Source organism: Microcaecilia unicolor, unplaced genomic scaffold (assembly GCF_901765095.1).
Source record: "Microcaecilia unicolor unplaced genomic scaffold, aMicUni1.1, whole genome shotgun sequence".
Lineage (NCBI taxonomy): Eukaryota > Metazoa > Chordata > Amphibia > Gymnophiona > Siphonopidae > Microcaecilia > Microcaecilia unicolor.
Window position 1 is genome coordinate 260,389 of NW_021963037.1, and position 26,943 is coordinate 287,331.

Here is a 26,943-nt window from a genome sequence, read left to right on the forward strand (position 1 = left end):
AATGTTCGAGTCGGGGCCTAGGAGGACACGGGAACACGTCTTCCTCTCCCTAGAGCATCACGTGACCCCCCGCCTTCCACTTTTTAAAGCAGCAGTCTACTCTATCGTCTAACCTTGGACAAGAATGGGTGGAAGACTGCATATTTTATTAGCATGGATAGTAATCTTACAGCAGGTCATCCTAGATAAGAAGGCTAAATAGGCTCCTACTTTGAGATTATTTTATAAAGACACATAAAGGGAAGTCCTATAATCTAGGCACCTGTATTTAGGTGCCCCTTGTGTGCGTAAATGTATACAGTACTAGCAGTTATGTGGATAAGTGTTCACTTACCTATGAAAGGGACAGCAGGGCGCCTAAGCACTATACTGTAATGGAGTGCCTAACTTGCATAGCGCATAAATGCAGAGGAACGTACACAAGGTTGGAGTATGAGTGAGGTTCCCTAAGTTATGCTCATCCCTGCACATTTATGCTCCTGAAGTAATACCAGTTCTATCACTGGTGTAACTGCAGGCATGTAAATGTTATATGTGCCAATACTTGGTTATGCTACCATTCTATAATGGAACCTGGGTGCCCTGGTGCTGTTATATACTAGTCTCCCACTGTGCATCCTCAGATGTCTAAATGAGGACACCCAGTTGTAGAATTACCCATAAGCTTCATAGTATACTAGCATAAACCTGCTGAAATCACATCTGCAATTCAAAAACACACACTTATACCAACTTGGCTACATATGCAAATGTATGGAGCAGAAGTATGTGTGTAGGCATCAAACATATAAACGTCGAGTGACCGACTCACTTGCAAATGCGCAGTAGAGACTTCCCTCTCTGTCCCGCCCCCGCGTCAATATGTGATGACGAGGGCGGGACAGAGAGGAAAACTGCACCGCCGAGGTTGATACCGGTCCCCCCGCCCGCCCGCCTGAGATTGCCGCTACCGTTCCTCCCCCCCACCCGGCCCGGGCCCTCTCTCCGCTACTAAACTTACACATCCATTCGCCGGAACGCAGCATGCACATCAGCTGAGCTGCCGTCGGCCTTCCTTCCCTGCCTGTGTCCCGCCCTCGCTGACATTACGTCACAGGAAGGCGGGACACAGGCAGAGAAGGAAGGGCCGACGGCAGCTCAGCTGATGTGCGTGCTGCGTTCCGGCGAATGAATGTGTAAGTTTAGTAGCGGAGAGAAGGCCCAGGCCGGGTGGAGGGATGGCGGCAACTCCGGGGGGGGGGGGGGGGGGGCCGGTAGCGGTGGCGACCTCGCAGGGAGGGGGGAGGAAAACCCCAATACCAGCCCGTTTTTACGGGCTCAACGGCTAGTTTATTCATAACCTATATGTGTACGTCATGAATTTACCCACGCTACACTGCAACTCCTTCCTCAAACATGCCCATAGCTGTGAAAAGGTCCAAGAAAGCAGAAAGGCAGACGATCTGCAAACGCCAAACCGGAAAATAAACAGAGCAGATCGTTATGAAACAAAATATAATTTATTAATGGGTACTAAAATAGTATATACAAGTCAGCCTGACTTGTATATACTATTTTAGTACCCATTAATAAATTATATTTTGTTTCATAACGATCTGCTCTGTTTATTTTCCGGCACAGCTGTGAAAAGGCCTTTATAAAATTACCCCCTTTATGTTCTGGGCTAACATTTGAAATGCACATTTATGGATTCATCAACCCATTGAGACTAATATAGAAAAGCAGTCATACTATATAACCTTTTAGTAGTAAAAAAAACAATATGAGGGTAATTTTACAACAAGGCACCTGTGTGTCTTTATAAAATACTAGCACAAGTGACAGAAGTTTTGCCTTGTATGTAGGCATGGACATTTACAAGTAGGTATAATTGTTCGCATGTAAAAGTTTACAAGTACGTATATAAAGTAGTGTAATTTTATAATCAACACGTGTACTTGCAAACTCCTCCTGTACTCCACCCAGACTATGCTCCTGGCAACACGTACAGTAAAAATATGTGTGTGCATGCCATTGCGTGTATTTTTACACCTGGATCTATAAGAGCTATTTTATATGTGTACTAGTAAAACATGCCCGTTTCTGACACAAATGAAACGGGCGCTATGAAAAGTTATCCTCCGAGTTCCAGCTTGGCCCCCTCCCTCCCTCTCCTCCCCTCCGATTTCCATGCCCCCCTCTCCTCTGAGTTCCAGACCCCTGTGCCTCCCTCCCTCTCCTTCCTCCCCTCCGAGTTCCAGGCCCCCCTTCCTCCTGAGTTCCAGGCCCCCCTCCCTCCCTCTCCTTCCCTCCCCTCCGAGTTCCATGTCCCCCTCTGTTCTCCGAGTTCCAGATCCCCGTGCCTCCCTCCCTCTCTCTCTCTCCCCTCCGAGTGGCAGCCCGACCTGCGTTGCCCGCCCTCTTCTCCCAGTCCTCCACCTGCCCCTCACCTTCCTGCGTGCTGGCCTGAATTTAAAAGTTCTTACCTCGGGGTCCAGCGGCAGCAGTGAAAGTTGAGCAGGCACGGCACTTCAGCCTGCCTTCCCTTCTGTCTCAGCTCTGCCTCGGGTCCCGCCCTTCTGGAAACAGGAAATGAGGGCGGGACCCCGAGGCAGAGCTGAGACAGAAGGGAAGGCAGGCTGAAGCGCCGTGCCTGCTCAACTTTCACGCCGCCGGACCCCAAGGTAAGATCTTTTAAATTCAGGCCGGCACGCAGGAAGGCGAGGGGCAGGCGGAGAAGAGGGCGGGCAACGCAGGTCGGGCTGCCACTCGGAGGGGAGAGAGAGAGAGGGAGGGAGGCGTGAGTGTCTGGAACTCGGAGGAGAGTGGAGAGCCTGGAACTCGGAGGACAGGGGGGGAGGGAGGGGGGCGATCCTCCCGCGATTGAATCCTCACCTCCAACGTTCTCTGGCTGGCTGGTGCTGGTTTCCCTTCCCTCTCATTGGTCCTCCCTCTCACATCATCACATTCCGATGCGAGGGCGGACCAATGGGAATTGTGTTACGAACCCAGGAATCCAGACTTAGAACGTTGGAGGTGCAAATTATTATATAGGATATTGCCACATAGGTGCAAAAATTACTTTATATAAAATTTCCCCCTTGTGAGGACAATTCTATAATATTTAGGCACCAGGGGGCACCTATGTGTACCTATTTATAGAATACTACCACAACATGTCAGATGCATGCCTAGAATTTAGGTGTGAGCACTTATACCAACCACAGAGCTCATTTTTAAATGCTGACAATATGCCTGTACCTTATAGTATTCTGTAAATTATATGCATAAGAGTGAGTCCTGCCCATGCCTCCCCAGACAATGCCCATGTGTATGCCCACCTCTCAAGTACGCTCTATTGTAACATACGCATGTATTTACAGAATAGTGCTTAGACGGACTTTTGGTATGTATGTAAATATGTTCCATTATTCTAAACATTTACACACACAATTGGTGTATAAGTGTTATCACCTACTTTATAGAATTACCCCATATGACAAAAGGAAGCTTTCTTTTACTTACAGAATCAATCAAGATGTGAGATTTTGATACTGGGCTAGTAGTTGAAAGTGAAGAAAAGTAAACATCTACTATATACTGTATTTCTGGTTCAAAGCAGACAGGAATTTGGAGTATTGCAATTCTGTTAAAAAATAGACATTATAATTAAAACAGTGCTAATTTGTCGTAGAACTCATATCAGTCGAAGACAATGGGGCCAGTTCAATAAAGATCACATGCACGTATGCTAACCCAGTTAATTGTGTATGATAAATAGCATGGCATTTACTGAAGCCTTAGTGTTAATGCTAATCTAATGTAATCCCAACTTTTGTAGCCACTTGTATCTACATGGAATCAAAGCGGGTTATGATTTTCAATACAGAACCATCAAATAATCGCATAAGTTTTCAGAGCATTCTAAATTGCTCATAATTAGAAATACTTCTAACTTGAACTGGAACCATGTTCCATATTTTGCTTGATTGATAAAAGAGCATTCATGATAACATTTAAAACAAACACCATGAACAGAAGGAAAACCCAAATGTAAAGACACTGTTGGTGGAGATGTACTTTGTACTTATGAAGGCCTAGACCAAGCAGTTGCAGTACTGCTAAATATCTAATATCTAAGAATTAGTCTACAGACCATAAGAATTGAAGACTTTTTATTTTCTGTGGATTATTAAGCTAGAAGGCCAGGTGGAGCAAGTACCCCACCTCCTCACTACCCTCCCTCTGAGAAGGCAAGTGAAAGACAATGAGCCCTTGCCATTCGCTGTTTACATGAGTGTGTTTATTAGCCTTTGAGAGACTTTTAGGATGCAGAAGGAAGTTCCAGATGACAAGGGGGCGGGGCTGACAGAGGAAAGAGATAGAAATCCTGCAGTCAGGACGGGATAGGAAAATGCTATTGCAGCGGGGGTCATGGGAACTGAGTCCTGAATCCTTTGAAGTGAGATACAGATTGCTTTTATTTGAGGATGTGCTGAAGTTGTAACTTTTAAGGAAATGCAATATATACTTTTATGTGTGCAATTGTAAGAAACAAATGACATCCTGCCTGACGTATTCTTGTATGATGTGTTCCTGAGAACCAGTTCTTTGTATTTCAGCCTATATAACTGCCTGGTCTGGAAGACAAAGGTTAGTCGATGAAAATCTTCCTCAGTCTATCTCAATAGACTAAGGAATATGCAACCATCTCCATGGCTCCTCCCTTTTTTATGTTTCCTCAATACCCTGTTTCTTATGTGTTGCTCTTAATTTTATTATTTCTTATTTTTCATGTTCTTGGGTAAGAATAAAATGTTGATAATGTGAGAAGCTTCTCTTGTATAGTTGTTTTTGGTACTTATCAAGCCGGAGGGTCTAAGAAACCAGTTGAGGGAATTTGTGTGGGAAGGGTGTCGGGTTGCTGGTTCTGAGTCCCAGCACCTACTAGCCCAAACAACACAAAACAAGAAGCAGATCGAAAACCAGGAATGGACAGCAGCTGAATATAAGAAAGTGGACAGTCACCATTAATAATTTTAAATAGCAAACATGCCACCTTAAACTCAACTTGTGCACCAGCAGGTAGCTAATGCAAATATTTCAACAAAGGAGTCACATGATCGTACTTCTTATTCCTAAATATGAGTTTCGCCGCTGTATCTCTCTATATAAAACGCACCTCCAACATTCTAATGAAGCCTGAGAAATTTCCAACATTCTAAATTTCCAACATTCCAAATTGAAGTTGTGTAGATCACATAAGTGTCTGCCCCGCCCTCGTGTCACCACGTGATGATGTCGAGGGCGGGGCAATGACACTCATCCAATCGCATCGCTCACCCGCCCCGCCCTCGCATCAATCCGTCGGGTAAGCAAACAAAAAAAAAAGAGGAACTTCACTCAGCTTGAGGAAGGCTTGAGGGAGGCGGTGCCGAGTTTTTTTGGTTTGCGGGCCGGGACGTGTAGCTCCGCTCTCACATCAACACGCGATTACGTCGACGGCGGGGCGGTAAAAACAGCGTCGCACATACATAACTTGGAGGGAGATCCCCGAGCCCCCCTTGGTAAGTGATGACCGCGGGGCGGTACAGAGAGCGTCACACATACAGAACTTGCACCGAGATCCCGGAGCCACCCTTTGTAACTGACATCAACACACAAAACCTAACCTCACAGCAACAGGGTCAACTCAGGCTGGGAGGGTATGCTGGCATGGAGGAGGAGGAAATCAGGGAAGGAAGACAGAATGCTGGCATGGAGGAGGAGGACATTAGGGAAGGAAGACAGAACCGCTTAACAGAGGGAAAAGCAGGTGGGGAGGGGCTCCTCACACCAGAGAGGTGGGGGTGGGGGCCCTGCGAGAGGGGAGGGGCTCACACTCACTCAGTAGAGGTGGGGAAGGGACAGAGGGGGGAGGGGGAAGGCAGGAGAGGGGGAAAGAGAGACAAAACGGAGGGGGGCCAACAAAAGGCAAAAGTAGGATTGGGGGGGGGGGGGGGGGGGGACCAGACTCTCACTCTGTCAAACACACTGTAGCTCTCGGAAAACTCTGTCTGTCTCTCTCTCACTGTGTCCAACATACGCACTCGCACACACTCACTCACAGATACAAGCACTCATTCTCTCTCACAATCGCACAGTCACTCTCTCTCTCACACACACACTCACTCTAACATACACACTACGAGGAAAACCTTGCTAGCGCCCGTTTCATTTGTGTCTGAAAAGGGCCTTTTTTACTAGTTTTGTAATAATTGTAACTTGTTGAACAATTTTGTCTCCATACAATGAACTGCAATACTCCATCTGAGACAAAACTATAGCTTGAACAAACAAACGAAAATGACCTGGAAAGAACAGAGGCCTGATTTCCCTCAACTAGTGTAATTTTAAAAAAGACCTTCTTACTTAAAATTATTTAACTGATATTCAAGTGTCAATTGAGAGTTTAAAATAAATGATTTGTTCAACCTTCAAAATACTAAGTCTGGGATTGTCAAATAAAGCATCTTAGTTTTTGTAGTATTAAGCTTCAGTAAACTAGACGCCCAAAAATGTGCCATGTCAATGCAATTCAGAATTAAATTTGGTCTTAGCTTCATCTGACTGAAATGGGACTAAAATAAAAATATCAGCACAGGAAGTGATATAACATTGAGAAGATTTCATTAAAAAGCCTAAGGAACATTGTGAAAATTTATCATTCTTTCTAACACAGGTTAAAACGTCTCCTGAAATCCCAAATTCCATTAATCTGTTGAGGAACAGAACACGGTCAACTCCTGATATGTCGAACTGCAAAAGGACTGATTAAATCTTTTGACTTTAATGATTCAGTGCTATGCATTGATTGATAACCATGCTGTGAACTATAGAAACATTGAAATGAATCAAGGAAAGTCATAACCTGTGGAACCATTGGAGCCGACTCTGTGGGTGCTTGAGCACCCCCAATATTGAGAAAATTCCTTGTATGTGTCCAGGGAGGGGTTATTTCCATTGGGCTTAGCACCCCCAATAATTTTGAAAAGTTGGCTCCTATGTGTGGAACTACAAACGATTCTAAAAGCTTGGCAATCCAAGGTATACTGGCAACCGGGTGAAAGTTGGTTGCAAAAGATAAGTCTGCTCCTTCAGACTTAGGAATCAGAGTTATTATAATGTTTCTCAAATCTAAAGGAAAATTTCCTTCAGTGAAAAAAGTATTTACTAGGGTAATCAGCCAACTGACTAGTTTTGAAGGAATGTGATTTAGCAAAAAAGAAGGACATTTATCCAATAAACTTTAATTTTCAATTTCATTCTAGCACCCTTTTCTTGAACTATATCAAATGATTTCCATAGTTGACCAACAACAATATCATTGCAATGAGAATACATTTGATCAGGAATAGCCTCTACAAAATCAGGCACAGAATGAATTAGTGACAGTCTGATCTGTTTTACCTTATCTACAAAATAGTCTGCTAAATTTTCAGCCATAGGTTGCTGCTTTTCTAAAATAGTAGGAACAGCTAATGATTCTGTAAGATTACTAAATATTCTAAAAAGCTTTTTCAAGTTTAGCTTTTGTACACCAATAAGTCATCAAGATACTGTTTACTTGCCCCAGAGACTGCTGTTTTATAGACTTTAATTTTAGAATGCCAAGTAACTTTATTGTGTGAATCTTGTGATTTTTTTTACCAGGCTCTTTCTAATTGCCTACAGGATCTTTTTAATTCCCTGAGGTGCTTGCTAATACTTTAGTGCATGGAAAGCAAACTATAAAAATGTAGGTGCATACTAATGAGCATAATGAATGTAAATGGAGTTCATAAAAATTGCCATCCTATTCACATCTGCTAGTTAGGAGCTGCATGCTACAGTGTCACCCATTCTGGACTACATGTTAGGCAATGGCTTCCAAATAAATTCAACATTTAACAGCTTAAAAACAAGGGGGGGGGGGGGGGGGGTAGGAAAAGCCTCAGAATAGTAGTAGCCACTTGGATCAAAGACATGATTTTAGTGATCTGCAGATTTACAAAGATAAGTGTCCTGGACTGTTTAACATTTATTGTTGATATAGAGGACTTAGGTTATGAAAATGGTGATGTTTGTATGCAGATAAGGAGTAGTCTAATGGTTAGTGCAGTGGCCTGAGAATCCTTGTGACTCTGGGCAAGTCACTTAACCCTCCATTGTCCCAGGTACAAAATAAGTACCTGAATATAATATGCAAACCACTTTGTAACCACAGAAAGGTGGTATATCAAAGCCCATCCTCTTCCCCCCCACTTTCCCTTTCCATTGTTGCTTTGTATTTATCAATTGATCAGAAAGGAAGATAGATGCAAAGCAACAATGGAAAGGAAAATGGGTGGAAGGGAATTGGATTTGATATACTGCCTTTCTGTGGTTACAATCAAAAGCGGTTTGCATATTACATTCAGGTACTTATTTTGTACCTGGGTCAATGGAGGATTAAATGACTTACCCAGAGTCACAAAGAGCTGCAGTTGGAATTGAACCCAGACCACTGCATTAACCATTAGGCTACTCCTTATCATTTTCATAACCAAAGTCCTCTATATCAAACTTATATATATATACAGTGCACATATACAGTGCACTCCATTTAACTGCACGTCGGATAAACACATGCTCTGTTTAACTGCATGCCGTACATCGGTCCCGTTTTTGGCACCATCAATTTCTATGGGGACAAACTTCGGTTTAGTGCACCACTGATAAGTGCAAGATTCGCTTATATGCATGGTTCAAGACCCCTCCTCTGCAGGAAAGACTCCACATAAACGCGCGCACGGAATATGGAAGATGATTGGAGCGTGACAACCAACGAGATTTCAAATTTACCGCCCCTTTAAACTACCACAGGCAGAATAAGCGACAGAAAGTTGTTAGAGTGTACACTGGGCCGTCGTCGCCGTTGTCGCGGCAGAACTGTAAGACTTTAACACTGGCTGAACGAATAGAAGTTCTTAAAAAATTAGAAAACAAACAAAGTCAAGCATCTATTGCTAAAGAATATGGTATCAATCCCAGTCAAATTTCACGTGTCTTGAAGACGAAAGACCAGCTTCTAGAAGACTGGCAAAACAATACAAATCCACAACGGAAACAAAAACGTGCGGGAAAAGCTGAGGAGGTAGAAGATGCTCTTCTTTGGTGGTTTTCTCAAGTCAGGAGCAGACAGTTTCCTGTCAGTGGTCCACTGCTTATGGAGAAAGCTAACCAGCTAGCTGAAAGTGTTGGATTAACTGAATTCAAAGCCACTGTTGGATGGTTGGAAAGATGGAAGGAGAGGAACAGCATAAAATTCAAGAAACAGCATGGTGAGAAACAAGACGCTGATGACTTTGGTGCTGAAAATTGGGTTGTTTCAGTTCTTGAACGAGTTTGCACCTCGTGACATTTTCAATGCTGACGAAAACGGTCTCTACTGGCGAGCAATTCCTGATGGAACACATGCATTCAAAGATGCCGAAACTACAGGAGGTAAAACGTCAAAGGACCGACTGACGATCCTCCTTTGCTGCAATATGGATGGGAGTGAGAAGTTAGAACCCCTCGTCATTGGAAAGAGCAAACAACCCCATTGCTTCAAGAAAGTTAAACGATTTCCTGTGTCTTATGAGGCTAATGCAAATTCATGGATGACTGGGGAAATTTGGAAGCAGTGGCTAAAGAAGTTAGACACTAGAATCCGGGCACAAAAGTGTCAGATTTTGTTGCTTTGCGATAATTGTGCTGCACACAGGGATGATGTCAGGTTGTCTAACGTCAAGGTGGTCTTCCTGCCACCAAATACTACCTCTCTGATCCAACCTATGGATCAGGGCAAAATAGTTAATTTCAAACAACATTATCGGGCTCTTGTGCCACGTCGTCTGATGAGCGTTATGGATGACCATACTGACAAGGATAAACATGCTGTTGAACTAGCTCGTAATCTATCACTGTTGGATTCCCTACATATGCAGAAAGAAGCCTGGAATCATGTTACACAGGCAACCATTGTGAACTGCTACAAGCGGGTAAGCTTTGTTAAGGATGTGGAGAGGGACGAAACAGATGCAGCTGTTGCAAACGCATCAGATGAACAGGTTATTGACATCCCAGGAGTTTCATAGCTACGCAGCTGTTGATTATGATCTACAAACAGCTGATGACAGCACTGATGTTGAGATATGCGCCTACACGCAGACAACAACGGCTGATGATGAAACAGAGGATGAAATGAGCAGCGAGGCACATGCTGACGAAATTCAACAACCTCCTCCTGTCACTTTTGCAAGAGCACTGGAGAGTCTGAACACCGTGCGGGCCTATCTGGAGGCCACTGGATGTCAGTGCTATGACAGTTTTTACCGTCTGGCAGACGTAGTCTATGGAACTCATAGACCCAATAGTGTACAGAGGACTATAACTGATTACTTCAAGTAAGCCTAATGTCAGTTAACGGAGACTGTATACTGTGTGTATAATAATAAACAGTACTGTACACATGTTTATCAGATGTCAAGCTTCTTTGGGTCACAACGGTTAAGTGCATGCTCCGGTTAAGTGCATGCATTTCTTTGGTCCCAGACCCTTGCACTTAAGCGGATTGCACTGTATATATATATATATATATATATATATATATATATATATATTGTATATCAACAATAAACTCTTCAGGACACTTGTCTTTGTATATCTGCATATTACCAAAATTAGGTCTCTAATGCAGTCTCAGATCCGATGCAGCCTGCGTTTCATGGCATTTAACTGACTGCTTCAGAGAAAATATTAGATTGCTGCAATTTTAACTTCATTCAGTCTTCTTTCCTTTGTTTTTAAAACAATGTTTCTCTTAAATTGTCAAATCCCACTGATGCCATCCCAGTCACTGGCCGTTCTCCCTGAGACTGACCCGCTATATGTGTTGCTCCAGCAGAATTGGCACTCTTCTGTGTAGTCAACTCGGGAGGTGGAAACTGCAGGTCAGTGCTCAGACTTGTTTCTTAAACTGGATATACTGCCTCATTGCCTGCTCCGGTATTAACACCTCAGGAACGTCCCTGGGTTTGGGGCCTGACCTATCAGGATTCCCCCTTAGGGCCTCTTTTGGTCCATTAAGTATGTGGTGCCTGGTGCCTCCACCAGGAGCCAAAAAGTATAAGTGGGAAAGATTTCCCTTCCTTCTCCATGAGAAAATCCATATAAATACCACTGTGAACTTAACTTTCCAGCCTTCATCTTTGCCAAACCCTGTAACTACAGTCTTTACAGTACTAAGATTATTTCCTCCACCCCAGCACCCACCTCATCTCACCTCCGGGACAGAAAAAGAATTCCCTTCCATCCAAACTCCTATTAAATTCCACCTCTCTGTAAGCTAAAACCTTAAAAATTACAGCCTTTTATTATATCCTGATCCAGCTTTTTTTTCCTTCAACCAGCGTTTGCAATAATAATAATAATAATCTAAAATATAACTCATCCATCCCATTCCACTATAATTAAAATGACTAGAAACACTAGGGCCACCCAAATTTTCCTCCTTTGAAATCAGGGTGAGGTGTCTGTCTTGCCACCCAAAAAATGCTTTTATTATCTCTGCACAATATGTGCCTTTCTTTTTTTTTTAAATTTTTTATTTATAAATTTATATTCTTTACAAGCATTACAACTTGAACAGGAAAAATCAGGCAAGCATAATTTTAGGAAATCAAGTCAAGGTAATAATTTTTCATCTTGTATTAGACCACAAATAATAGGGGGAGGATCCCGTTATTAACTCAGGAGATGAGATTTAAATAGAAATATTTATAAACATAAAGAAAAGGCCTGACACTTTTATCCACCAATATTCTTAATATTCCTCTAACCATAGATCGTGACCGTGTGAGTCCCACAAGTCTCACAGTTTTTTTTGATCAATAAACGGTCTTAAATGCTCTGGTAGAAAGAAAACATATTTTGTTCCCAAATATTTAATATTACATTTATAGGGGTAATTTAAATTAAATGATTCTCCTAAGGAAATTGTCTCAGTTCTTAACGCTAGGAAAGCTTTTCTTCTATCCCGCGTTTGCTTAGTAACATCAGGGAAAACCCATATTTTTCCTCCATAAAATAATGTTTGTAGGTTTTTTAAAGCCAGTCTTCTCACAATTTCTTGGTCTTGTTCAAAAATAAATGAAACAAGTAAAGTTTGTCTCTCGGTTACTGATGTTAAAGATGTTTCCAAAATATCTGAAATATTCAGTTCTCCTTGAGTTTGTGGTAAACTCTGTAAATCCTCTTTGAGGGGCATAATCGAATGAAAACGTCTATCTCCATGGGCGTTTATCTCCGAGAACGGGTCCGTGAAGGGGCGGACCGAACCGTATTTTCGAAAAAAATAGACGTCCATGTTTTATTCAACAATGTGTGAGCTGGGCGTTTTTGTTTTTCAGCGATAATGGAAAATGAAAGCGCCTAGCTCAAAAACGAATAAATCCAAGGCATTGGTTCGTGGGAGGGGCCAGGATTCGCAGTGCACTGGTCCCCCTCACATGCCAGGACACCAACCGGGCACCCTAGGGGGCACTTTTACAAAAAAAAAAAAAGGTAAAAGAGCTCCCAGGTGCATAGCACCCTTCCCTTGGGTGTTGAGCCCCCCAAATCCCCCTCAAAACCCACCGCCCACAAGTCTACACCATTATTATAGCCCTAAGGGGTGAAGGGGGGCACCTACATGTGGGTACAGTGGGTTTGGGGGGCGGTGTGGAGGGCTCCCATTTACCAGCACAAGTGTAACAGGTGGGGGGGGGGGATGGGCCTGGGTCTACCTGCCTGACGTCCACTGCACCCCCTAATAACTGCTCCAGTGACCTGCATACTGCTGCCAGGGAGGTGGGTATGACATTTGAGGGTGAACATAAAAAGTTGTGAAACGGCATATTTTTGTGGTGGGAAGGGGGTTTGTGACCACTGGGGGAGTCAGGGGAGGTCATGCCCGACTCCCTCCAGTGGTCATCTGGTCATTTAGGGCACTTTTTGGGGCCCTATTCGTGGAAAAACAGGGTCCAGGAAAAGTGCCCTAAATTTTTGCTAAAAACGCATATTTGTTTTCCATTATCGGCGAAAGGCGCCCATCTCTGATCGGCCGATAACCACTCCCCAGTTCCGCCTTCACCACGCCTTTGACACGCCCCCATCAACTTTGTCCGCATCCGCGACGGAGTGCAGTTGAAAACGTCCAAATTCGGCTTTCGATTATACCGCTTTATTCGTTTTTGTGAGATAAACGTCTATCTCCCGATTTGGGTCGCAATATAGGCGTTTTTCTTTTTCAATTATAAGCTGGATTATCTCTCTTATTCGGCAAATAATATATCTTATTTAAGGGCGGTATAGTTTCTGGGGAAAACTTTAAATTCACAATTAGGTATCGTTTGAATATCTCCAGAGGAGTATATACAGATGTTCAAGGAAAATTCAATAGTCTGAGATTTAACCTTCGGTTATAGTTCTCAAATTGTTCCATTTTACGGTGTAACAAAGCATTGTCCTTTATCAGCTGTACTGAAGTTTCTTTCGTTTTATTCACTTTTATATTCATAGAGTCTATTTTTTCATTAACTTCAGTTTTCATCGTTGCAAATGCTGTGAACAAGTTTTGAACAGTACTCATAAGCGTTTCTAATTGGCCTGCGGAGTTCGTCACGGTCCGATCCAGGTGCTGGAGTTTATCCTAAATAGACTCCAGCGTTACCGCCGCATTTGCGGCCTTAGCTGTTACTGGTCCTGTCGAGAGAACCAAAGTTCTCCAAACCTCAGCCGGATCATCGACCTCTGTCCTCTTCATGAGCGGAAGTTCCGCCCCGATGGTCGAGTTCAGCTGGATGCGGCGGTGGGAACAACATCGGAGGGGACAATGTTGTGTCCAGTCCCAGGGTCTCGGCTTCTCCTTGAGCCAGAAACACAGCGGGAGTCTCTCCGACTTGAAGTACGGTGGAATGCCTCATTGTGAATCTTTCTATGCTTTGCTGCGTGGGCGATGAAGTTCTGGTCGATGGGGTACTGACCTTCACGGAGCCTTTCCTTTTCGTATGAGGCATAGTTGTTTGAGGAAAAAAAGAAGAATATTCACTGGATACGTAGCAAGCTTAGAGAGAACATTCACAAGGAGCTCAGAGTGCCGCCATCTTGGTCCGCCCCATGTGCCTTTCTTTAAGCACAGTCTGATCTTTTTCCTGCAGCTGTTATAAACATTTTACATATACAAATGTTCACAGTTAACAACCCCTTTTCTCACAGTAAGTTCAATTATTTGCATATGGCTGCACCCTCCCCCCTAGCAACACACTGAGGCATTAGAGGTCTATAAGATAATGAGTGGAATGGAATGGGTCGATGTGGAGCATCTGTTTACGCTTTCCAAAAATACTAGGACAAGGGGACATGCTATGAAACTGCAGTATGGTAAATTTAAAACGAATCGGAAGCAGTGGCGTACCAAGGAGAGGGGCGGTGGGGGCGGTCCGCCCCGGGTGCCAGTGGGTGGGGGTGCTCCACTCCCGCCGCCTCCTTTAAAAATCGGCGAAGCAGCGTCACAGGCAGCGCCTCGTCTGCCCTGCTTGTGAAAAAAATCAAATCTCTCCTTCTCCTCGTCTTGACGTCGACTCGGGTCTTCCAATCAATCACTATGTCCCGCCCTCCTCTAAGGTAACTTCCGTGAGGGCAGGCGGGACATAGTGATTGATTGGAAGGCCCGAGTCGACGTCAAGACGAGGAGAAGGAGATTTGATTTTTTTACAAGCAGCAGGGCAGATGAGGCGCTGCCTGCGATGCTGCTTCGCCGATTCAGACAGTAGTGAGAACAGGACTGAGGTGGGGAAGGAGAGGGACGAAAGGGACTCGGGTGGGGGTGTTCAGAGGGGAAAAGGGGAGGGGAGAAGGGGACTGGGGTGGGGATCTCAGACAGGGGAGGGGAGAAGGGGAATGGAGTGGGGATTTCAGATGGGAGAAGGGAAGGGGAGGGGAGAAGGGGACTGGGGTGGGGGTGTTCAGAGGGGAAAAGGGGAGGGGAGAAGGGGACTGGGGTGGGGATCTCAGACAGGGGAGGGGGGAGAAGGGGACTGGAGTGGGGATCTCAGGCAGGAGAAGGGAAGGGGAGGGGAGAAGGGGACTGGGTTGGGGATCTCAGATGGGAGACGGGGAGGGGAGAAAGGGACTGGGGTGGGGGTGTTCAGAGGGGAGAAGAGGACTGGGGTGGGGGTCTCAGACAGGGGAGGGGGAGGGGAGAAGGGGACTGGGGTGGGGGTCTCAGACAGGAGAAGGGGAGGGGAGAAGAGGACTGGGGTGGGGGTCTCAGACAGGGGAGGGGGAGGGGAGAAGGGGGCTGGAACTGGGGGCTGAAAAAAGGGGCAGAGAGAGAGGGGACAGATCCTAGATGGAAGGGAGAGCGAGAGGGAGGACAGACCCTGGATGGATGGGAGAGGGAGGGCAAATGGTGGATTGAAGGGGCAGAGAGAAAGGGCAGACAGTGGAGTGGATGGAAGGGAAAGGGCAGACAGTGAATGGAAGGGGCAGAGATAGAGGGCAGATGTGGATGGAAGGAGAAGGGAGAGAGGGCAGACATTGGATGGAGGGAACAACAGAGAGGGCTGACACTGGATGGCAGAGAACGAAGACAGATGCTGGATGGAAGGAAGACGGTGAAAAGAAGATGAGGAAAGCAGAAACCAGAGACAACAAACTGTAAATAAAATATATATTTTTGTTTTTTGCTTTAGGATAAAGTAGTATTGTAGCTGTGTTAATAAATGTTTATAATAGAACATGTAAACAATGTAATCTTTTTATTGGACTAATTTTAATACATTTTGACTAACTTTCGGAGAACAAAACCCCCTGCCTCAGGTCAGAATCGGATACTGTAACAGCACTATACTGTACTGACCCGAGGACGGAGGTTTTGGCCTCTGAAAGCTAAATGTATTAGTCCAATAAAATGGTATTATTTTACTTTCTATATTTGTTTTATTTCTGTTTGTTAATTTGTAAAGTGGTGATTGGTATTTGTTAGTTTTTTCAAATTTACATCTGCTGTCTTTATATTTTGTACAGTACTAGGAGACATTTTCTGTTTCTGTGGTGTTGCATTGTATGCAGAGTCTGGCATTGGGGGTTCAGTTTAATTTTTGTCTAAATAGAAAGTTTATGATTACTTATTCTATAGTGGATTAGGGTGTATCTGTGTTTGTGAAAAAGACATGGCTTTCAGGTGGAATTGACTGTGCAGGATCTACAATCTGTACTATTCTGTCTGGTTTCGTTTTACAATAGGTGAATTGATGTTCTAGTGCTCACTGTAATGTTTAAGATGCTTTCCTTTTCTTTGTGTGACTCGTAGAAATTTGACTGCTTATGGTATGGTAGAATTGCTCTATAGGTCCTGAGTGTTTTGTATTCTCGGCATGCCTAGTACTGGATTTTTTTTTGGGGGGGGGGGGGGGAGGGTGTTAAAAAATGACTGGCCCCGGGTGTCAACTACCCTAGGTACGCCACTGATCGGAAGAAAGTTTTCTTCACTCAACACGTAGTTAAATTCTGGAATTCGCTGCCAGAAAAGGAGGTTAAGGCGGTTAACTTAGCGGACTTCAAAAAAGGGTTGGACAGCTTCCTGGAGGAAAAAGCCGTAGAATGTTATTGAATGGACGAGGGAATAATACAGTATTTCTAGGATGGGCGGGACAAATTGCTTGTTCTTTTGGCCGCTGTCGGTGACAGGGTGCTGGGCTCGATGGACCCTTGGTCTGTCCCAGCATGGCGATGCTTATGTACTTATGTAATGTATCTTTTACTGACTGGTCCTAGCTAGCTTCAGCTGCCATCTTTTTTTTTCAACACACAAACCATGTCATAACCCCTTTCTACAGAGGGGTTTCACTTGCACTTACAAGCTTGGGGCCCTATTTACTAAGGTGCACTAGTGTTTTTAGTGCGCGCTAAACACTAGAGACACCCATATATTCCTGTTATTCCTATGTGTATCTCTAGCGTTAGCTCATGCTAAAAATGCTAGCGTGCCTATAGCACAGCTTAGTAAACAGGGCCCTTGGTCATGAGCTACAGAGTGGTTGAGGAGGACTCTGCTGGGTAAGACCTCATTTTCCCTTTACATTTAACTATATTTTCCAAGCAAAATAAGAGAAAAATCACTGTAAACGGAGGAGCACTCATCGTGGCATATCCAGTAGAGGCAGACCAAAACTCCTTTTCAGTTTCGGTTGAAATCAAAACTGACACCAAAACTACCTGAAAGCTTTGGGCCAAAACTGAAACTCATCACCTGGTTTCAGCCAAAAAACAAAAACTCAAGTTTGGTTGTGTGGACATTAACAAATGAAGGCAACTGAGGACTGTCAGAGCTTGCAGTCTTCATCCCTCTGCTAAACCTACTGTATCAAAGGCAGAATATAATAATTTAAATAATAAAAGACCATATTTACCTCCAAGCCAAATAGCCTCCACACACATGAACCACAGCTAATGAAAACTGAAACTAAAAACCATGGTCTTTTTACAATGACTGACTTTCTGCCACACTCGGAGTGACAGCTGATGTCCTCAGAGAGGCCAGTTCCTAAGGAACTTAGCATTCAAAATTTATGGTCTTAAATTCTTGCTAAAAGTGTGTATCAAAAGCATTTATTAAAAAGCCTTTTTAAAGCTATGAGCTTCTTAGCATTTAAAGCATGCAAGCTTTAGTAAAAGGGACCCCAAATAACAAAATCTAATCTAATTTACCATATAAAAGGGACTCTAAATAACATAAAATCAAATCAAATTGACCGTTTAAACTATTGTGCAAGATCATAACTGCATTACTTGCAATCTTAGTACAAAATAAAAAAAGAATACAAAGAGTAGCCCCCTCCCTCCCAGACTACTTTACAATCCCTGGTGGTCTAGTGGTATAGTCCAGGGCAGAAGTGATGGCAGCCATTTTGAGAGCAGAGCCAGAATGGGCAGGCCTAACTGGGGACCACGCCTGCCCCTACTATATCCCTAGACCACCTGGCATTCTAAAATAGGCCAAGGGAAGCCTATTGGTAGAAGGGGAAGGCACTCAGGGAAGTCCATGAGGAGAGGCAACTCCTGTTTGGGGGAGAGGAAAGGAGACCAATAAGACAAAGCAAAAAGTTTCAGCTTCCACTGAAAATACATGGCCATTTTTGGCTGAAAATGAACACATTTCAACCGAAACCAAATTTGGGCAGAGAAAGGATTTGGGATCGGCATCAGCACTGTAGCTGAAATCAAAACCAAAATTTGGTTGGCCTCTTATATGACTCCCTCTCTTGACAGTTCCTGGACCAGTTGCTCCAGTAAGCAGTCATTTATTACATCTAGGAATTTTATCTCCCTATGACTTCCTGATGAAACATTTATCCATTGGTCCATTCAATATTGGAGTAATTGAAATCACCCATTATACTGTTGCCCAATTTGCCAGTTTTCCAAATTTCTGTAAACATTTCTTCATCTGTCTGTTAATTCTGTCCTAGGACGGTAATGCAACCCTACAAGAATACTCCTTTCCTTCACACGTGAAATTTCTATCCATAATGATTCCACACTGCTATCTATTTCATGCAGAATGTTTATTTTGTTTGACTCAATTCCGTCTTTAACATATAGTGCAACCCCTCCCCCTCCAATTTGATCCCCTCTATTGTTGAGATATAATTTGTTAACACACTGTCCTATTGATTGTCCTCCTTCCATTAAGTCTCTGAGATGTTTATTATACTTACTCCGTCATTTAGTGCTATATATTCTAACTCTCCCATCGAATATTTTAGGCTTCTAGCATTTGAATACAGGCACTTCAAATTGTGTTTTTTCTTTGCATTGATAAGCTGCTTAGAAGTTGACAGGAATAATGTGCATCCTTTACCCTGCTCTCTCCTTAAACACACCTGGCTTTCTTTCACCATTGTTGAAATCTCTCTATTGGGATTCCCTAAATGGGTACTTAAAAGATGATGTCACTAGTTCAGTGGTTCTCAGTCTCCAGCTGCTGGTAGGCAAACCTAAGCATCAGGACTAGTCTGGTGATACAGTAAGAAAATCAGTCTTAAGCTATGGAATGAACATAAAACAGTTTGAAACCAGCTTTAAATGAAAGGCAAATGCCAACTTACACCTGGATATGTCCATATACCTGGTAGCAGCTCAATATGAATATACACGTCGCAGTCACTTTCCCCCATCTCGCTAGCTCAAAAGGTTTACCTCAAAAGATATGCGTCTACCCCTGGATTCTACGTATCATGTACAAAATTGTGCACACAATTTGATTAATGAATTAGCGTCAATAGATGGTACTAATTGGCATTAGAATCTACGCACACATCTTGCTAGGTGCTATTCTATATGTGTGCATAAATTCTTGTATGTGGATCTGAAAAGGAGGCCTGGCCATGGGAGGAATATAGCTGGGTCATGAGAATTCCAAGAATTGTGCACCCTGTTACAGAATACACCTAGTTTGTACCTAATTTAGACACAGGGATTTACACTAGATTTCAGTTGGTATAAATCTTGTGCCTAAAAGTTAGGTGCGGATCCCAGTGCTAGGTGCGATTCTATAAACAGTGTCCCAGCTCAGAGTGTCATTTATAGAATAGCGCTTAGCACTCAATTTTTTTTTTGCACTTTATATAGAATTTGGTCCATAATGCATAAATATTTCAAAGAGTTAAATTTCATACCTGGCTGCAGCTGGCAGAATAAGTGATTGGGCTTCCATCATGGGAATCTTATTTCTACAGTGCTCACTTCTTGAGTGATCCGATGGCTTAATCTCTACCGTGGCCTTCCAGTCCTCTGAATACTACATATTTGGGGACAATATTGGCAGTTGGCAATTACATACAAAAGTTCCACTCTTGCACTTATAAAACCAAAAGATACAAAATTATTCATTAATAGCAATTTACTGTAAAATACTTATTTCTTGATAATGCCTTAGGCATGTGTTCAAACAATTTATTCAACAGGTAACTAGCATACAAGATACTGATTTATTTAAAAGTTTTATTTACATGGCTCAGTTTCCCAAGGTGATAGCCTACAAATAAAGCTAGGATAAAAGGGTACAATGTAATCATGCCAATATTGAAAAGTTGGAGAAGCAAAGTTATCTAATCAAAACCCCCAAATATTGGAGCAGTTAATTCAAAACCAAATTGTACAAAAGCATTCCACTTAAATTCCTGTCAGAGAGAGAGAGCAGGATGTGGTAGCACATGAGCACAGGCCTGTCTTTAAAGGCCCCATGCTGCAAAAACTTGCCACTTGGGTTGGGAACAGATAAGGCAGTTGCAGCAGGGCAGAAGGCGGAAATGCTGAACAGGGGACAGAGGGGCAGGGATGGGGAAAGGAGATTCTGCTCGCATTACCTCCCCCCACAAATGCTGCCAAAGCAGGGTAAGGGAGGGTGTGAGTCTGGAGCAGAGCAGAGAACAGCCACTCTGTTCCTTGATCCAGACTCTCTTCTCCTGTCGCTCTATAAGCACTGTTATATTATATATCAGAAAATCACTCAGACAGTAATTACTCTGGACTCGTTTGGCTAAGGATGACCAGTTCCTAAATTGGCCCTTAGGTTCGTGTTTGGCTGACCAGCAAAGAAAGGAATAATGCCAAAATGAAAATATATTATTTAATATAGATATAAAAATAATGCAAAGCAAAATACAAAATAGGATACTGTACAAATATACTAAAGATTACCAATAGTTATATGGAAAAAAAAAAAATATATATATATATATAACACTACACAACTATAATATTTCCTGAGAAAAGACTACCAACTTAGCAGCAAAGTTAGGCTACTGACCACAGGTCCTGAGACAACCAATCCTTCACAGGCAAAAACCTCACTAACTAAACCTGAGCCATAAGAGGAAAAATCCTGCTATCTTACCCTCGTGGTCCATAGCTTCTGAGTCTGGACGGGCTGATGAATTGTATCCTCCTCCTTCTGCCTACAGCAGTGTTCACCTGCAAGCCTCCTCAGTCAGGTATTAGTCCAATGTCCTTGCATGGGTTACAGCCAGTTATACAGTCTTTGGAGAAGCCGCAGAGCTGCTTCTGAACAGAGCCACCGAGAGATGGGGCAGGACTGCTGCCGCCCCCCCCCCCCCAGGATCGCCCCCGCCGCCCCCCCCCCCCCCCCCCCATTGCAACTGCAAATACCTTGGCTGGTGGGGCTCCCGAGGCCCCGCCAGCAGAAGAGGTCTTCCTCCAGTGCTGCTCTTCAATCTGCCTCATGGCCTGCCCCTGCGGTTGCTTTTTCTCACTTCGAGCATGCTCAGTTTGAAAACCGAGCATGAGCGGCCTGAGGGGAAAAGCAGCCATTTGGCAGACTCCTTCTAGTCAAACCAGAGGCCCTGGCTTGAAGTCCTACTATGTCTGCTCCTCCCCAGCCTCCAAGGGGGGGCCCGGTGCCAGAGTTTTCTCTCTCCTGCTCCTGTTGGGACACAATCACATGGATCCCATCAGGAGCAGGAAAGAGAGAGACTCCGGTGCCAGGCCCCCCTTGGAGGCCAGGCCCAGGGAATTTTGCCCTCCCGCTCCCCCTTTCTGCGGCCCTGCTTCTGAACTTGACCTTGTGCAGTGCTCACTACAGAGTTACAGTTCACAGGTGTTTAGGCAAACCAGTCTCTAACTCCTGAGAGAGATGCATACATCATGAAACTTCTTGTCTTCTGTGTTTCTCTGTCTCTCTCATGCCCAGCATTCACGCTGCCCTCTGGGTCCAGATGACCAACATGGACCAATCACACACCATCTGTCCATCTGTCCAGGTCACTTACGTTCATAACAATTAGGGGCCTTGTGGGCATACAGCAAGAACATCTTATCAGTCAGTACCAAATTTCCCTCCAAGGTTCACAAATGTTCCCAGAGACTTTGTCTCTGAAAGGCATGCTCCTACAATCTTCCCTGGAGATAACTGGAAGGCTAGTGCACGTACACATGTCCTTGAAGAAGTCACTAGCACAGCTGTGCCAAGTAGTTTTCCTTTGAAAAGTTGGTTCATGTTGTGTTGAGGAAATCTAAAGACACACAATCTAAAGACAAGTGAACAATCTAGAGGACGAGTGAACAGTTAATCTGATGGGGTGGATAGATTGGGGTATTTTATATATCTCGAGCGGTTAGGCGCCGAAGGCAGCACTGAAGAGGTGAGTTTTAAGCAGAGATTTGAAGATGGGTAGGGAGGGGGCATGGCGTATGGGTAAAGGAAGATTGTTCCAGGCATGGGGTGAGGCAAGGCAGAATGAGCGGAGCCTGGAGTTGGCAGTGGTGGAGAAGGGTACAGAGAGAAGGGCTTTGTCCTGTGAGCGGAGGTTACGGGCAGGAACATAGGGGGAGATGAGGGTAGAGAGGTAGTGAGGAGCCGCAGACTGAGTGCATTTGTAGGTAAGGAGGAGGAGCTTGAATTGTATGCGATAACTGATCGGAAGCCAATGAAGTGATTTGAGGAGAGGGGTGATATGAGTATATCGGTTTTGGCGGAATATAAGACGTGCAGCAGCGTTCTGAACTGATTGAAGGGGGGATAGATGGCTGAGTGGGAGGCCGGTGAGGAGTAAGTTGCAGTAATCAAGGCGAGAGGTAATGAGAGCGTGGACGAGAGTTCTGGTGGTGTGCTCAGAGAGGAAAGGGCGAATTTTGCTGATGTTGAAGAGGAAGAAGCGACAGGTCTTGGCAGTCTGTTGGATATGCGCAGAGAAGGAGAGGGAGGAGTTGAAGATGACTCCGAGGTTGCGGGCAGATGGGACGGGGAGGATGAGGGTGTTATCAACAGAGATAGAGAGTGGAGGAAGAGGAGAAGTGGGTTTAGGAGGAAAGACGAGGAGCTCGGTCTTGGACATGTTCAGCTTCAGGTGGCGGTTGGACATCCATGCCGCAATGTCGGATAAACAGGCCGATACCTTGGCCTGGGTCTCCGCGGTGATGTCAGGTGTATAGCTGGGTGTCATCAGCATAAAAATGATACTGAAAACCATGAGACGAGATCAGCGAGCCCAGGGAAGAGGTGTAGATTGAGAAGAGAAGGGGTCCAAGGACAGATCCCTGGGGAACTCCAACAGATAGTGGGATGGGAGTGGAGGAAGATCCATGGGAGTGCACCCTGAAGGTGCAGTGGGAGAGATAAGAGGAGAACCAGGAGAGGACAGGGCCTTGGAACCCAAAAGAGGACAGCGTGGCAAGAAGTAAATCATGGTTGACAGTGTCAAACGCGGCGGAAAGATCGAGGAGGATGAGGATGGAGTAGTGACCTCTGGATTTGGCCAGGAGCAGGTCGTTGCAAACTTTAGAGAGTGCTGTTTCTGTCGAGTGCAGAGGGCAAAAGCCGGATTGAAGTGGATCGAGGATGGCATGAGAGGAGAGAAAATCAAGGCAGCGGCTGTGAACAGCGCGCTCAAGTATTTTGGAAAGGAAGGGTAAAGGAGAGATGGGGCGGTAGTTGGAGGGGCAGGTAGGGTCAAGTGAAGGTTTTTTGAGGAGAGGTGTGACAACGGCGTGCTTGAAGGTGTCAGGGACAGTTGCAGTGGAGAAAGAGAGGTTGAGGATGCGACAGATGGCGGGGTGACAGTATGGGAGATGAGTAGGTTGGTGGGGATGGGATCAGAGCAACAGGTGGTGCATTTCGAGGAGGAAAGAAGGCGGGAAGTTTCATCCTCGGTGATCTCAGGAAAAGAGGAGAAAGAGACCTGGGTAGGTTGGTTGAGGGAGAGGGTTAAAGGGTGAAGAGGAGGTGGTGGCTTGGTCGTGAACTCAAGGTTGATCTTTTGCACTTTGTCGCGGAAATAGTGGGAAAAGGACCACGGGCTCCAGAGACGAGAAGGACAATCTTATACTGAAGACTTATTGATCACAGACTTGACACAACGCTGTGTTTTGGTCAAAAAGGCCTGCCTCAGGACTCTTTTACATAAAAGGATCTCAAAATCTTTGGACGTTTGTATCTGACTTTTTGCTAATTAGATTTGAAGACTCACACTATCTATTACAAAGGTCTTTTTCAAGACCACCCTATTGATTCATTTTGAAATGCTTCATATCCGAAGATTTTGAGATCCTTTTATGTAAAAGACGTCCGAGGCACTTTTTGGCTGAAACACAGTGTTGTGTCGAGTCTTTGATCAATAAATCTTCTTAAGTATAAGATCATCTCTGGAGCCCATGGTCCTTTTCCCACTATCTTCCTATTTTTTTATCCTGAAAACCTGACAGGTTGGGAGTTACTGAATTTGAAAATCACTTTCCAAAATCATTGCATTATTCATATAGAAAATAGTAACTCAGATGTACAATAACATACCTCAGGCTCATAACGGAGAGCAATAAGAAAGTCCATTGGATAGGGAATATTATTGATCGTGAATCTTAGGTCAGTTCCATTGAGAACACGTGCAAATCCAGGCCCTGTCCACGTAACGGGCTTATCGGGATATGGCTCTCGGAAAACCAACTTCACATATGGAATGGAATCCTGCACACAGATATTTACAGCACATCATTAAATAGTAAATATCATAGACTAGGAACAAATTTTTAAAAACATACAATAAAATATTGAATGAGGTAATAAAATAATTCTCCCGATATTCGTCCAGCAGTGGTCAGCATTTTCACATGCACTGACAGTTCTAGCTAAATTTGACCTAGATATCCAATCTTGGGTCTATTCCGTGCACTGGGATTGAATATTCAGACCATAGGTGGTTGCCAGAACATATATGATTATATTCAGACCGGTACCAAAGTAAACCTTTTTGCATTTCTTTATATTTTATGTTTTCTAAAAAACTTAATTTTCAAGAGCTTAATAAAAAAAAAATGAAGGCACAGAACTTAAATATCCCTTACCTGTATATGTTTCCTTCCTTCATTGTTGCCTGGGGTCATCTTATTTAAGATTATTTTCCCATTTTCATATCTGAAATCGATCCCCTGCTGACGAAAATAGGTATCACACTTGGGCAAAGTTGTGGGTTGAACCTAAAATAAAATGCATAAAATTTAGGGAGAATAACAAAAGACTCCTTTAAGAAAATTTAGGCAAAAATTCTTAAATCACCCAACCTTCTAGACTAAACCACAGTGCAAAAAGAGCAAAAATCGTGTATATAATCACAAACCAAAAATAAAGAAAGGCGGAAAATGACCTGCCCCTACTTAGTGTATGAAGTTTGCAAAAATGTGCACGACACTGATAAACATTCATAATAAGGATGTGAATTCATTAGCACCCATTTGGGGGGGTCTTTTACTAAGGTGCACTAGCGTTTTTAGCTCGTGCTAAAAATCAGCTAGTGCTAAAGGGGGATTCTATATATGGTGCCTAAAAAATCCACACAGAAAACATTTTCACCTAAGCGCAGTCAACTCTGGAATGCCCTACCCAGACCCATTCGAACAATCAGTGACCATCTACCCTTCCGGAAGTTGCTAAAAACTTACCTCTTCAAGCAAGCCTACCCAAATAACAACTTAATCTATGAGCCCATCCCATACCACCCCTTCCTCCCTTACCTCTACCTCCCCTACCCATTTCACTTATCTCAACCTATTCTAAGCAACCACATCTTACCTCTACCATTCTACAGCTGTGTTCTTTTTTATGATACTTTGTAACCCGTACTATGTAAGCCGCACTGAACCTGCTATCGAGCGGGAAAGAGCGGGGTATAAAGGTAACAAATAAATAAATAAACGGCTCCTAGATTTAGGTGTGGTATATAGAATACGTTTAGTTGATATCCCATCGCCTAAAACTACATGCATCCAATTATACCACCAAAAACATTGCGTAAATCTCGGCGCATAGATTTAGGTGCAGATGACCATGTTCTATAACTATGCAAGTAAATTTCACAACGTCCATGAAACTTCCTTATGGAGGCTTCAAATACAAAACACTCCATACTCCTATGTAAGTTTATAAGTATTTATCTTTCTTACACTTTGGCTTGTAATGACGGACAAGATCTCGTTCCCTCCTGTGGGGGCTTATACAGTACCCGTACTACTTCTGGAATCATTTCCCAAGACTGAGCTCTAAAGGAGCTTTTCACGTTTTCTTGGCTATATCATTCTTCAGTTATTTGAAGATTAGTAGAATTTTTTTCTTTTTTTAAAATTCAGAGGGGATGTTGATATGTAAACCAGTTTATGCTATGAATAGAAAAAAAATACTGAAATATAAACTGAAAAAAAAGGGAAATGAGTGAGAGTTTAGGCTACTTTCAGCAGGGACACAGATAGACACAGCTGGGCCGGGGCAGGACTGGACCGCCATGAGCCTCCCTCCCACCTGGGCCGCTGCCATGCACCCCCACTCCCTCGCACCTTTCTGTCTGCTCCCTCACTCTGTCCTGTTCCTGTCCATGCCAGGAGTCGGGACCCAGATGATTGAATTAACGCAAATTCATGTTAAATGCAATCATCCAAGTCCTGGCCAGCATTAAGAGAGGACAGACCATCATGCCCACTCTCCACCCCCCCCCCCCTCCAGAGAAAAGTAAAGAAAAATTTTTTAGTGCATGGTTTGTACTCGCACATTGGGCTTTTACCATAGGATGCCTCAGAGCTAGTCCCTAAACCAGTGGCGTAGCCACAGGTGGGCTTGGGTGGGCCGGGGCCCACCCACTTAGGGCTCAGGCCCATTCAACAGTAGCACATGGTAATGAAAATGCTGCTCTCCACAATACTGGCACCTTCGCATGTTCAGTTTTCAGTGCATGCCTGCTGCAGACTACCAAGGTGGAGACTGGAGAGAAGCATTTTCCCACCATCTGAGATATTTTTTTGGTGTGGGGGTGGGGGAGAGAACATTTGGTGCCCACCCACTTCTTGCTTAGGCCCACCCAAAATCTGCTGTCTGGCTAC

General features: G+C 44.0%; 1 protein-coding gene across 1 annotated transcript in view; it reads right to left on the bottom strand.

Moving 5' to 3' along the window:
• LOC115458808 (laminin subunit beta-4-like) overlaps positions 1 to 26,943 on the bottom strand; it is a gene marked incomplete at its 5' end in the record, with an annotated part of 105,632 nt that overhangs the window by 78,099 nt on the left and 590 nt on the right. Inside the window, 4 exons of the mRNA XM_030188621.1 lie at positions 3,505 to 3,625; positions 19,743 to 19,864; positions 24,374 to 24,544; positions 24,922 to 25,053. Coding sequence (XP_030044481.1) covers positions 3,505 to 3,625; positions 19,743 to 19,864; positions 24,374 to 24,544; positions 24,922 to 25,053 — 546 coding nt within the window. The remainder of the gene's footprint in view (positions 1 to 3,504; positions 3,626 to 19,742; positions 19,865 to 24,373; positions 24,545 to 24,921; positions 25,054 to 26,943) is intronic.